The sequence below is a fragment of the Neopelma chrysocephalum genome, unplaced genomic scaffold, assembly GCF_003984885.1.
Source record: "Neopelma chrysocephalum unplaced genomic scaffold, ASM398488v2 Primary Assembly neopelma1_166, whole genome shotgun sequence".
Taxonomy (NCBI): Eukaryota; Metazoa; Chordata; class Aves; order Passeriformes; family Pipridae; genus Neopelma; species Neopelma chrysocephalum.
In genome coordinates, this window is record NW_020897828.1 from 1,220,843 (window position 1) to 1,235,739 (window position 14,897).

General features: G+C 37.9%; 1 protein-coding gene across 5 annotated transcripts in view; it reads left to right on the forward strand.

Moving 5' to 3' along the window:
- HLCS (holocarboxylase synthetase) overlaps positions 1-14,897 on the forward strand; it is a 113,544-nt gene that overhangs the window by 25,492 nt on the left and 73,155 nt on the right. For all 5 annotated transcript variants that reach the window (XM_027701745.1, XM_027701748.1, XM_027701749.1 and 2 more), the window contains exon 6: positions 14,561-14,832. In XM_027701745.1, the coding sequence (XP_027557546.1) occupies positions 14,561-14,832 (272 nt within the window). The remainder of the gene's footprint in view (positions 1-14,560; positions 14,833-14,897) is intronic.

The window sequence follows — 14,897 nt, forward strand, 5'->3', positions numbered from 1 at the left end:
TAGCTGATTTTGAAAAGTGCATTTACAACACTGAGGGCTTCTAAATATATGTTTTTTGACTTATATGCAGTAATGTTATCAGAAAAAAAAATTGTGCACAGCACAAAGCTCATTATTTAAGTTTATCAAGCTGCATTTATTCTGGAAAATTGAAACGGGAGTTTTTATTGATTTTAAAGACATTATGGTGTTCTCAGAGTTTGTCACTGAAGAAGATAAAGACTTAAAAAAAAATGATCAGGTATGATTTGCATCAGCAGTTGATGGGGAAGGGACTGACTGAGAGATTCGGGTGTGTTTATCATTTGACAGTTCATTTTAAGAAATGATTTCTGACAAGTTGAGGAAATCAGGAAATTCCAGGTGCAGTGGGAATGGAATCTGGCATGTGACTATCTGGCTGCCATTATGCAGTTCTTATAGTGAAAAGCTGATTAAAGAACAGCTGTTAGCTTAAATCAGAAAGTTTGCTGCAGTTTCTACTGAAACTTTTCTGTGAGAGCCCTTTTTCTTTGGGTTGCAGTCGGTGTTCACAACAAGCAGCAGAGCATGTTCCAGTTTAATAAATCACTGTGCTCACTTGGCAGTTGTGCTGGTGACATTAATGACAAAGGATTTACATGAATATCCAGGCAAGGTTTTTCTCAGAATCAAAAAAAAAAAAAAAACAAAACAGAAATCAGAATACATCTTGTTCTGTCCGTTTTCATGATATGTGTGTTTTTCTCCTCTGTAAAACTCCATCAGGGCAACCCGTGTTCTTAGTTAGATTATACTGAGCTGTTCTTCACAGGATGACATGATTTAATTTTAAGAATTTCAGCTGATTTTATCTCTGCCAGCATTTCCTACTGCAGACACTAGAGGATCCACAGCAGGGATGAAGTTTGGTACTACATCTCTATACTTACATAATTCTAGACACAGATTTGTGTAAGTCTGTGTGTATGTGTGTTAATATGTGTAATTTTTTAAATCTATATATAATTTTACTGTATTAGCCACACTGGCAACCTCAAGTTTCAGAAATGATCTTCTTTCTTTTACCCCTTTCTTAACAAATGCACAAGGTAATAGAAATTATACAAGTGCCCCAGGCCTGGAGGACACGACTGGCCCTGGAGAAGAACCCCAGCCCTGAGAAAAGTTGGGATGAGAGTTATCCATGGAGTGTGTAAATCAGAGCATGCTCCTTGACTGATGGGGATAAGAACTTTTTTTTTTTTTTGGGGGGGGGGAGAGGAAAAATGCAGGAGGAAGAGCTGGTGGATCTGGTCTGATACCAGATGAAAAAGCAGACAGAGACTGTGTGGGAGGAGGAGAGAGGGGTGTGGGGCAACAGCTGAAGAGGCAGAGGTAAGGAGCAAGGCTTGAACATAGAGAAAACAACTTTATTTTGCTGCATTTTCTAGCATTCCCTACAGCTTCTGGTTGTTATAATACATATTTAGTAATTTTAGCTGTAAAATCTGTGCTGCTTCGGGCTGCCTGTTTCACTGGGATGTAAGATATGAGACAACACTGGATTTTTACAGCTTGTTTTATTGAGAATCATTTTCCTTATCTAGTGTGTATTGTTTCTCAGGTATGTCCTAAATTGGGCTGTTGATCTTATTTAAGAAATGTTTTAAGAACTATTTCAGAAAACATTTCAGAATATACTTCTTAATTTGTAAAAATGAATCAATATATAATTAAAACAATTGTTAAAGCCAAGCTTTAGCAGGCTCAGTATTAAGGAGATTAGTACAGTCTGTCCCTACTTGTTTTAACATGGGTAAGAATCTCTACAGCAGTTTAGGAGTAGAATTGTAATAAATTCATTATTTTTTGCACATATTGAGAAATAAACTTTTAAGTTTAGATCATTTAATAACCAGAGTCTTTAAAAGTGGGTCCCCTCACTGAGTCTCAAAATATTCACTCAACAAACAACCCACATCTACATTTTTAAACAGCTTCTTACCCTTCAGTGTAGACTTACTATAAAGTGAATTCCATGTCTGAACAACTTCAGAGAGAGAATCTAAATAAAGATAAGACCATTTTCATTTGCTAAGGGAAGGGAGATTATGGATAGAAAGTGTATTAGTGAACAGTTTACTTATGGCTCCTTTTTTTTTTGTCATATAGTTTTTTGATCTTACACTTGCAACAAAGGAATTACTCGTGATTTCTTTGTGACTTACCATTCAACTGATGAAGGCAGGTCATAAGTGGAAAAATTTGTATTATTCTCATAAAAATTATTTGAAAGGAAGAGCAACATTCAGAAATGGAGAAAGTGTATCACCATGTGCTTTAAAGAACTGTGCCTGGATTCTTTCTGCCCGTTTTATAAAACCAAGTTTTAGGAACTGAAGCATATCTTAAGATCCTCAGAGTTATATAAACTGGAGAGAACTGTTTTGTGGGAACAAAACATTTCCATGCATTTCCATGGAACCAAAATGGATGCAAATGAATTCCAGGAGGTATTTCTGAGATTCTTTCGCGAGATAAGGAGAAATAATTGTGTTTCGATGCACGATTGTCAAGATTTGAATAAGAAATCACATATGGCATGTTTTGACTTTAGAACTTCTTACACGAAGCAAGCAATTACCCATGCATTTTTTCTGGGCTGGAAGACATACTTTGCTTCTTTCCAATGTGGAATTGTTGGTGTTACGACCAGTGCATGTACCACAGCTACTTGACAGGAGCAGCAGCTGCAGAGAGAACTTTTATCTAGTTAAATTTCCATTTTTTTTTTGACTGTGTTTTACGCGTTGGTATCTTAGTACAATGTATTAGGCGATGGAAAAGAAAATACAGTAACTGAAAGCAAGTTCTTACTCTTATTTTTTTGCTCCCTGCAGAGAGAGGAGCACTTTCCCAAAGTTACCATGAGCAGTATGAGCTGGAGATTATTGTGAATATTTGAATTGCTTATTTGAATTCCCCAGGTTTTGTTACAAATCCCTGAAAACATTTAAAGCTGAACTTTCTGTTTTTAGAATACTTCTTTCTAAAAGAAGTATTCATTTAGAATGAATTATTCTAAATTTCATTAAAATATTTCATTATTTTAAACGAGCCTTTGCGAGTTGGTATCGGGGACATTTTGCAATCATGGGAAGCTTTTCCTTCTGCCTCTTTCAGCCACAGGCAACATCTGGGAAGGAAAAAAGGTTGGATTTGGTGTTTCAGTTCAATGGTGTGTATGAATAGACAGAAAGGATAAGGATGTGCTTTTGTTATCTCTGCAGCAGTTTTCTCTTGGAGGTGGAAAGGAACTTCTACTCTAAATATTTCCAAGCTTTTTCCTGTCCTACGTGATCCACTTTTCCTAATTAGCAGTCCAGGAATAGCAGATTAGACATTTTTGAACTGCAGTAAACCTTAATATAATTATTGCCACTCTTATTGCTCCACACAAAACAATTTCTCCATCAGTTCAAGATGTTTCTTCCTCTTAGAAGCACTTGATAATTTGCTGGTAAAATGTTACTGTCACAGCCACTGTCAAATTCCTGATTTTTTTTTTTCACTAGTTTGACAAAGGGAAAGTACACATCAAACTTTAAATTCAAAATTAATTAGTAAAATCAAAATTGATTACTTTGCTCTCAGTTTTCTATTTCCCCAGCTATTATTTTGAAGAAACAGACCCTAATTGTTCTTATTTAACCAAGGATAAATTAATCACTAGATGCCACAGATTGATACGTATTTTGTCTGTTTTGAGTGGATTAGTTTGGAACTGTTCTGGAAATGCATTTTAAACTCTTTTTTTTTTGCATTTTAGTACTGATCAAAATAATCCCTGACACTTTTTCCCTCAAGATAATTTGTTTTTAGAAGTTAACCCTTCGTTTTGGGACTGTTAATTAAGGGCCTTCAGCAAAGGTGTTTCTTATTTAATCAGTTAAAAATTCATCTTTGGAGTGGCTGGGTGGTAGAATTGAAAATTTTGAACCCTGTTGTAACACTAAAAAGAAAAATACCCAAGATCTGGTCAAGAGAGTCTTAAAAAAATGAGGGCTAAGACGACAACTATTCAGACTGGACTTCTTAAGAACCTGGCCAGAACGAAGCAAAAGCTGTGAAAGCTTTTATTTCCTTGCCTGGATTAATACTAAATTTTAGTGGGAAAAGTCACCTTTTTCAGGTGTTCTATTCACTTGGGTCTTTAAAAAAAACCGCAAAAAAACAAGTTTCTGGGCATTGTGGTTGGATTTTGTTAAACGAGCGTTGTCTTGTTCTCCATGAAGCGTCGCCATTTGTACGAACTTACTGTTTGAAAGTAGGAGAGCACAAAATGTCTGTGAGGACAGAAACAGGTGGTTGTCCTCAGGAACAAGTCAGGAGAATCCAAAGTCCTTGGGAATGAAGAATGTGCCATTGTCAGAAATGCCCCTGTTTGAGCCTGGTGACCAATTCTCAGGCACTGCCTCAGCCTTGGGTCGCGTTCGTTTGCTCCTTCGAGCGCCTCGTTTCCCAAAATCGCTCCAAAATCCCTGAATTTTAGTCATGAGCTTTGACTTCTGCCATGATTTCTGCAGCACTGGTGCTCAAACGTGGTCTTGTGGAGTAGAAACTCATGGTGTTTACAACTTGAGTAAAGCCCCGGCGTCAAACCCCGGGAAAGGTTCACCTCGATAAAGTTCCGCCTTATTCCCACGAGGGTTAAGCGTGTTCTACATCCACCTTGAAAGGATGTAAATTAAATTAATTAATAATTTATTGATGAACATAAATTAATAAATTAAATTCAGGGTGTTTTTTTCCCCCCTTTCTCCCTGACAATTGGACAAATGCTTTTAGGAGCTCCTCCTTGGAGCTGCCTGTGCCTCAGGACCCTTAGAACTACAGAAGGTGTTGGTGTAGCATTGGCTCATTACCCTCTTGGTTTTTTTTCCTCCCCCGAGGAAAAATTTTTTCCTCTTTTGCTCTGAACGATTTTTTTCCATCCCAGCAGAAAAAAGTAAGTGTTAAATCTGAGAAGGCTGAAAAAGGGAGAGAAGAATTACAACGGGTTAAAAACCACGTGGCTGGGGTAACTGTAGGTGTAGTTTGTATCACCCCCGTGGGTTTTAATACTTTTCCCTATGTTTTGTAAGAAAAAAATATTAATTTTCTGATAAACTTAGTATTGAAGCTTCTTTCAGAGTTCTCTATTTGATATCTAAGTTTTACTCTGCTGTGTATGAAGTATTTTTGAAGCACGAAGCTTTTCTGATACTCTGCTAAATAAAAAGTGGTGATTTACTTTGGATTTTTTTACTTTTTTTTTAAACAATCCCATGCTGTCATGTTAAATTTTTTTAGGATCCTTGATTAGCAAGGAGGTCTTAAGTGAAAGTTGGTAGGTGTTTAGCTTAATGCTGGTTTTTGTGTACTATAAATAACACACCAAGTATGTTCTTGCCATTGTAGCATATAAATGAGTGTTCTCAAGAAATCCTGCCTTTCTGAGATGTTCCTTTCGGCATCTTTTTGTAATTTATAAACTATTATGTCAACCTGAGCGTGTTTTAGTAAAGGGATTATAAAATTTATGATACATGTGGAACATCAGCTGTGCAGCTTTGGGGACAGAGCTGTGTTGTAATCCCCGAGTCGTGGGACATGTGAAAACGTGTTGTGGTTTCACCTTAATATTTCACAGACGTTTCTTTAGCTCAGAAAACCCCTCCAGTTGTGACAGAGTTGGGAGTTCTTTCTCAGAAGAGGCAAAAAAATGAGGTACAGCTGAAAGCTTGGAGTTTAAAACGTGTTTTGCAGCGCTGAGAGGAGAATCTTTGGCTCCTGTTCTGCTGTTTCATATTCATGAACACTAAATTCATTCACATTTGATGTATATAACCCTGTTGAGAGGCAAAACAAACCTGATGGAAAACCTTCAGCTGAGAATTGTGTATTATCAGCGCTAAGAAAAAATATTTTTCTTAGGTTTTATTTACTTAACTCATTCTACTACTAATTCCAAGATTTTCAACAAACAATTTTATTCTCAGTTTAGGGAGGAAAAAAAAGTTTGGTACCAAATAAAAATACTATTATGTGATAGCTGTTATACAGAGCCAGCTTTACCAGCTGAATATATTGCATCTAATTTATTGCCCTATTAGCTGAGAACAAAATTCTTCTGTATTTTTTTCCTAGTCAATACAGAATACTTTTGAGAGTAATTTAATATATGTGTGTACAGCATTTAGGGTTAGATTTATATCTTAATTTATTCTTTCAAACATGACTTTGATTATATAATTTTTTTTCAAAAAAAACCCACTTTAATATGCAGAATGCCCAGATTTTAGTGCAGAAGTGGAATGTCTTTTCCTTTCTGCCTGGTTTCTCCGGGCTTATTTTTAGCCCGGGTGCACAATTTGCTGTACACTTTCCTTCAAAAAAAAATAACAACAATTTTGTTACAAAGTAGGTGTCACGAAGAATTAAAGGCTTGAACTGTAATTTATCACACCTTTTTCTGGTAGGATAAATCAACACCTCCCAGCCCCTCTGATTTATCAGCCTTTTGGAGAAGTGTTACGTCGTGATGTTATGTCAAAGGTGGACCTTGTTCTTCTTGATCCTTTACCCTCCGAGTCAGATTTATAGTCTGGGGCAGCAAACGTGCCCCAATTACTGGGCTGGTGTGGGACCAGTTCACCTCTCATAGGTGCTCATGTGCTGTGTAATTCCTGAGATTGAAAGCTACAGACTGTGGTAAATGAGATTTCATCCTGTGATTTTTAGTGTCCTTTACTTTAACCCAAAAACTTTATTAGGGGTTTACTGACTCTGAGCCTAAACCTGATTTTTCGACTCGTGTAACACGTCGAGAGTGCATTCATAATATAGGTGAATATGGATCTAACTTAGAGTTAATAAAATATTTAAGAACATTTTAATATAACTCTTCGGAGGTTTTGGGGTTTTTTTTAACCATAAAACACAAGCTGAATTTTAAAGAACCTTCTGTTTTTCTTAGAAACCTCGAGCAGGTCTCAAAAATCGGGGCGAGCCACGAGGAATTAGTGCAAGGTTATAAAATGCTGCTTCATCAAATTAAGGAGTTTTTGTTTAAGTAGAACTCCTGGCCTTTTGGGATGGAACATGGTTCCCTTTCCTATGTCATGGGGGTTTTTTTCCACAGCCATGGACGGCCCCGGGTTTTTTTCACAGATACGCTTTCAGCTCTGGATGACGTTTAGCCTTTGACCCAGGCACTTTCTTACAATAAACAGTTTGTTGATGAGAGCAGCTGCTGGGAAGATTGCTTCCAGACTGTTCTGCTGCAGCTGAGGAAGGGAAGGGAAGGAAAATCCGGGATGCACCTTACGGGGTCCTCCTCGTTCCTCCGCTCGGCTCCGCTTCGCGTTGAGCGCCGAGCGCTGGGGCCGTCAGTACCTATTCCTGCCCTCCTTGTGCCTCCTGGAAACCCAATTCCCAAGTGGAACACTCTGCTAAAGCCAAGAGAGATACACATATAAAAAAAATGACCACAGTTGATTTCTTTCTCTATTATTTTTAACCTCTTGACAGCATTATTTTCTCTACAGAAAGCGACGTCTGACTTGTTTTTCCGTCGCTCGCTGGATTCCGACCTGGGCCCTGCAGCCTGTTCCCAGAATGGGCTGCTGCACGTTGGATAAATTAATTTTCTGCCTCCATACAGTGCTTTTTAAAAGCTAAATTTGATTTTGGATTCAGGTTTAGGCACGGATTTGTGAGCGGTTGCTGGACGTGTAGTCTGGGAGTGGGTTGAAATCTAAGATGCTTCGTGTTGAAAGAAATGTAACTGCAGTGAAAAGGATAAGGATACTTTGCAGCACTTTGTTAAAGATATTTCCCTTTTTTTGGATGAATTATTCCATATATCAGTTGGGAAAACGGATCCACTTCTGTCTGGGACTGTTTCTACTCCCTGTAGTGCTGAGATGATGCCCTGTGTTTATGTAATGCAATACTTGTTTTTAAAAACACTCTGAGGTGTGGAGACAAAAATAAGGCTCTTGAATAAGTCTCTGGAATAATCTTTCAGCTATGATGAGCTTTTTCTGCCTCTCTTGAGAAAGGACATCACAGACTAAAGTAACCACCCAGACCACAAGAGACTCCTAAAAATCTGATTGGTCATGAAGATAACAAAAGTTACCAAACCCTCCCCTTCTGTGTTTTGCGCTATATCTCAGTGTAGGAAATATAAAAATATTATTAATAAACTGAAACAGATTTCCAGGCTATGCAGGATCCTGAGAATGCACAGCAAGTATCAGCCAAGTAACTGCAGTTCCTGAGAACATGAAATGAGAACGTGCCTGGGTTGTACGACAGTAAAATCTTTATGAAGTTCTTTGGGCGATGGGGAATGGAGGGAGTGGAGAACTGGGGATTTCTCTCCTTCCCAAGATTTTTATACTGGGAACTAAAACACCAGTCGTGAAAATAATGGCCCTCTGAATGGAGTGAGAGACTCACAGCTTCTCCCCCTGAGCTGCTTCTCAGCTAAAATGTCTTCCTTGTAACAAAATATGCAAACCAAGTGAAAGTATTATAAATGGTCTGAAGACGGATCAAAATCAGCCAGTGGGACTGTGGAGGGAAACTCAATTTTTATCCATTTCCTTGAACAAGGGCTGAACTTTGAAGTTAATTGTAGGCAGTTAATGTTAAAAGAGTTTTTTATATGTTTTCTGAAAATAAATTCGAGTCCTTCATGTGTTTCAAAGCAGATTTTGAATGTGCCGTAAGTTTTGTGTTCAGAAGATCTATTTATTCTATTTGTTTCAGTTGTTACAAAATCCATCTTCAAGCTTACACTGAAGTCTAGAAGAGCAATTATTCAGGACTCAGGGTGTAAATGTGTAATTTGGGAATATTATTACATATTAATGACATCTGAACAGCATCGAAACGATTATGATATCTATTAATAAAATCTGTAATTTTGTGATATTAGATATCTAATAGTATCTAATAACTGTTCTTCATCCTCTTCCAGTTCCTCTGAGGTGATTTTCTTTCCTCCTCTGATCTGCCAAGTTTTTGTGGGATTTTTTTTCCTCATTTCCATAGTCTTTTCCTGAAGAGAAAGACACTGTACTGGGTCTCCCTTGCTCTTAAAACAAAATAATACCTTTCAATGAATGATTGTAGTAAATTTAACACTTATAGAATGTTTTACAAAGCCTCAGTAAAGGGTAATACAGACATGTAGGGTTCAAAATGAATAAGGATTGTATAGAACATCACATTTTTCCTGCATCTTCTGTACATTTACAGGAAGGGAGATGCTGTGGAAGGTCTCCAGGGGATGATTTAACACCTTGGAACTCGAAGGGGCTCTTGAGCAAAGCTGGGTGATACAGGGAGGATGTGGATATATTTTTTTTGTGTGTATTTATTTATATGTGTGTGAATTTTTATATTTCAGATTCTGAATGCCCTGCACTCTTTACTAATAAACAGTTCTTTTCTATCAGTGCTGTTATGGAATCCATAGGAATGAAATATCTACATTTGAGATCATACTTAAATCAAATTAAAGTAATTTAGAAACAGCTAAAACCAAGCAGGTTTTAGCCTTGTTGAAGGTGTGATGTCTGTAAATGGGGCTTTACCTTTATAATCTTCATTTGTTTGCAGTTTATATATATATAATACCTTTCAATGAATGATTGCAGTAAATTTAACACTTATAGAATGTTTTACAAAGCCTCAGTATAGGGTAATATAGACATGTAGGGTTTGAAATGAATAAGGATTGTACAGAACATCACATTTTTCCTGCATCTTCTGTACATTTGCAGGAAGGTTTTTTTGGTGATGTGAAATGTTTATTTACTTTTAGTGGTTTTACATATTTTAATGTGGATTTAATGTGGATTTAATTTTCCATGTGATTTAATCAGTCCATCAGCTGGTAATATATGAACCAGTGCATCACCTGCAAACTTTTCTCAAGTACAGTGAAGCAAAACTGGAGGTAATTCATTGGAAATTATTATATTTATGCAAAGGAAGGAGAAAAATTGTTCAGTTGTGTTTTAGATATCTACCTAGCAAGTGCATACTTGGCCTCACTTACTCAACAAGCACAGCTGAAGTGAAGTATTACCTTATAATCACAATATGGAGTCTTCAAGTAGAGCTTGAGTAGTTAAAACTGTCTCCTTTTCCCTCCCAAGAAAGGGGAGAGCTGATGTCTAATGTTTGTTTTATGGCACTATATTTTTAGCTTTCATTTAGTTTTGCCTCCACGTTTTTAATGGAAACCAAATGAATTTAGGCTGTGCCTGAATTTTGTCTTAACAAAGAATTCCATTGATACAGAGTTTAAGAGCCATCAGAGTTTGGTAGGAAAGAGCAGCTCCCAAACATGCCCAGTGAGGGAGATCTTTGCATTTATCTTTATGTGGATCTGAACAGACAGATAAAAATAAGAAAATACGTCAAAATCCTATATATACAAGCAGATTGTAAGAATAAAACCTTGGGTTTGGGCTTATTTTCCACCATTATAACTGGAATTTTGTGTGCTTGGTGCACAAGTCTCATTGTTTGATAGAGCCCAGGTGCAAATAAAATCTTCTCCATGAGGAGCTGTAATTTGGTGTTATTTTATACTACAACAGAGAAGGGTTCACATGCAGCTGGGTTTTGTCTCCCATGTCTCCCTCTTTTCTCCTCCTTGTTCAATCTCAACCCTAAGCGAGGGAAAAAGCGAAACTAATGATTATGAAATTAAAAAGAATTTTAAACAGCAAAAGAAAACTTCTGCTGCTCTGGAGCAGTTTCTTCACACACCTGACCAAGCTCTTAAAAATCACAGCAAGCAGATGTTAAATCATAAACAAAATACAGCTTTTACTCTTCCTTCTTTATGTTACAATTACCACACTGACCAATTTGTGCTGGAGGAGCTCAGGGTGGGTGGTGGCTCAACTTTCTGTGTCTGTGAAACTCTTGGAACTATATTTTGCTTTTACCATTTAAAATAGAGGTAGAAACATTTTCTAATTGTAAATATTAAACTTCTGGTTGAATATTTTGAACTGTGAAAAGCTGATTAACTCTCCTGTATCCAAGTTGTTTGGTTGACGTGTCAAATTTCATTCTTGCTTTGAGGAAGAAGGGGAAAGTCTTTGCCTTTGGGAATGTACGTGAAAAAAGTGTGGTTTGAAAAAAAAAACCCTACAGTTTTATAGGAAATAATGACCTTAACCTGAAGGAGGGCAGGGTTAGATGGGATATTGGGAAGAAATTCTTCCCTGTGAGGGTGCTGAGGGGCTGGGATAGAATTCCCAGAGAAGCTGTGGCTGCCCCTGGATCCCTGGAATTGTCCAAGGCTGGGCTGGATGTATCTTGGAGCAACGTGGGCTGGTGGAAGGTGTCCCTGCCCATGGCAGGGGGATGGAAAAAGATGATCTTTGAGGTCCCTTCCAACCCAAACCATTCTGTGATTCTGTTATTCTATGAAATTAAATCTGGCTTGACTTTAGTTCTCCCACCCAAAACTGATGACTAACAGTTTCAGAAGGTATTTGTGCCACCCTAAAACAAGTGTAGTTATTATATTTACAAAGGGTGAAAGTGCTGGGGTGGGTAATACAGATTTTATAGGATCTTACAGGATTGTGTGTGTGAACAGCTGCACTCACTGTCACTATTTGAACACAAAAGAGCTGCAGCTTCTTGGATTCCAGAGTCATGTAAAGCTTGTACCTGCATCTTTCAGGGTTTAGATAATTCTGGATTTTCTGGGAAAGCAGTGGACAGGAATTTGGGTGTTTTCTTGCCTTGGGTTGGCTGCCTGGACACACCTGGGCTGGTCCCAGAAGGTTCCTGACCCAACACTTGTCGTTGGAGTGGCCACCAGAGGTTGCTGCAGAACGGCGGATGCCGTTCGGAATAGGAGAGGTTTTGGAATTCCAGCTGAATCCTCACTTTAAAAAAATCACACAGTTCAGGTTCTGACACGATTTTTATTCCTTTTCAGTGGAGTTGAAGCAGAGGTTAACCCTGTTTCTTGTATAAATTTATTTCATTGAGTAATAATGTGCTTTTCTGTGTGCCACTGTAATTGTGGGGGCCACAACACATCCATGTGTGAGGGAAGTTCTTACAGTAAAAATTAATTTTTCTAGTGTGTATTTGACCAGCACTTGAAACTATGCTTTGTTGAAAATGTAACCCCCTATTTTCTTAACAATTTTTAAAAATCCCTGTCCTTGATTACGAATTCCTCGTGTTTATATTTTTGCTCAGCTCAAGAAGCACGTGGACATTGTGGGGAAAAAATTAGCTTGATAGTTATACACAGATAACAATTCTTAAATGGTTCAGTATGTGTTAGAAGCAAGAAAATTAAATCAAGGAGTAAGCCTAAAACCTGTGATGAAAAATCACTTGAAAGTGATCACTTGAAAGAATATAGTCAAGTGTATATATATATATATATATATATTAGTATAAATATGCCACACAATTTCAACCACTTATGACTGCATATATTATATATATATTATATATATGCAGTCATAAGTGGTCATATATATAATATATATAACATATAGATATAATATATATGATATGTAATGTATAATTATATATATTATATATATTTTATATATATGCAGTCATATATGGTCATGTATAATATATGCAGGATAAGTGGTTGAAATTGTGTGGTGTATTTGTACTAATGTAACATCACACATAAATAGATGCTCTTTTGCTCTTTTAAGAAATTATATTGTGGCAAAAGGGCACCAGAATTTCTGACCCAGCCTCAAGCACTTTGATTGTTTGGAATGTAACTGTACTTAGCACCTTTATTTTGTAACTTTAATTTCTGTAAGACTGTAAACACCTCGTTGTGTGAGCGAAAATTCTGGTTTTGTGTCTAGGACTTGCACACCCAATTCTGCTGAGAGAATTTCTGCATTTGAAAAACAGGCATTTTCTGATCAAGTAGTTTTTCCGTGACAAAAATGAAAGCTGTAATTTTTCTAAATATGGGATATTGCAGCCAATAAGTTACTGTGTGGATGTGAAACAAGTAGGATAATGTGTGAAGAATTTGTCAGCAGCCTGTCAAAGCTCTGGTGTTGCACTGAGGGAAGGTACAAGTGCTTCAGGCAAATCAAGTCAAAGAAATGCTCACGAAACCTTGAATTATTATCACATCATCATTTATGATGTATATGCAAAAAAAGGGGGGGGAAGAAAATATTTGAAGCATATTTTATTTAAAAAGTTAGAGTTCAGAGGGAGCTTTAGAAAACCAAGAAATGAGAAGTAGTTTCTCTATAATTACAATGTAGTTACTGAGTCACTCTGAGGTTGTCCTGGGGCTTAGAAGTGATGGAATTTGGGAAGAGAACCTTCCTTTCTTTGTGTCCCTCTCTGCTACTTGTGCTGCAAAGCAGCCCCTCTGCTGACACTCAGCACACAAAGAACATCACACAGGCAGCAGTGTCCCTGTGAAATTTGAGAATATGCAGCTCCTGAGGGTGGAAAATCCACAGAAAGGTGTTAAGAGCAGGAGCACTTCTCTCGTTCCTTCCTCAGGTGTAACAGTGGGATGTGGAAAATCGGAGTCATTCCTCGGATAGGTAACTGTTTGTAGGAAGTTCGCTCTTAGTTTGTGGTTTGGGGGTTTGAAAGAGTTGGGCTGGAGCTCTGAGACATCTCATTCAGGGGCAGGAGAGCTCAGTTCTGTCCTCAGCACTCACGGAGGGAACACTCATATTCCAGTTCCCACACACAGCCCTAAATGGGAAGGAGGGGCATGTGTTTGCTTAGAACTTTTTTATTTAAAAATCACAAGTCTTTCCCCTTAAAAATTTGAGGGCAAGAATTCTTAGTGCATTATTTTCAGTGGAATTGAAACCACTTTTTTTTTTGTGGTTTCATTTATCACAATAAAAGACGACTTTGACCCTCCGAAATTTAAGCTACGAGAAGTCCCAGCATCTGTGTTTGTGGGGTCTTAATTTACAGTTTCCAAAGACAGGGTAAACATTTCACATCAAATTTTTATCAAAGTAGAATTATTTATCTCCAGAAGGAGTTCTGTGAATGTGCGACAGTTGTTTCTGGATGCCACTACACAGGTAATAATTATAGTAAATCATCCATTAGCTGAAGGTGTGAGCCATTTGAGCAGATGTTCTGCTGAGGATTCAGTAAATGCTTTTCTTACCTGCTGCTTTATCCTTCAAATCCAACATTGGTGATGGACTAAAGGGCTTCTTCCAGCAAAGAACCTCAGCATGTTGAAAAACCTGCACGATACAGATGAATGTGTGCACTCCAGGCTTCAGGAAAACCACTATAGGGAAAAATTAAGCTTAATTAATCTGCAAACAAGCATAGTCTAAAGCCTAGGAGGACAACACCAAGTAGTCAGACCAGGCTGGACAAGAACTGAAGCTGAAATGGGGTTAATTTTCCTGTTTTGGAAGTAGAAAACGATTGCTTGAATAAAAACGTTCTCGGATAAATGTTTCTACGTCTCCACGTGGGGGGAAATCTGTATTTCTCACTTTATTTCCCTCCCCTGCAGGAAATCCACCTTGCTTTTCTGAAGTGGCTGGAGGGAAATGTAGATGCTGAAGGATTAAGGGCATCCAGCAAGGTGTCCCTTAAATTTGTGTCATCCTGTGACTCTGAAGTGGAGGTGACTCCCTCTCTCATGCCGGTGGTCACGGAGATGGGAAGTTTCTCCTCGGAACATTTCAGCCTGAAGACGTATCAGCAGAACCTTCAAACCAAGAAGCTGGGCAAGATTCTGCTTTTCACTGAGGTTACCACCAGCACAATGAACCTTCTGGATGGGTAAGAGAGAGATCTAGACCATCCCAAATTAGCTTTGCGATCGGGAATTCCCAGTTACGGGAACG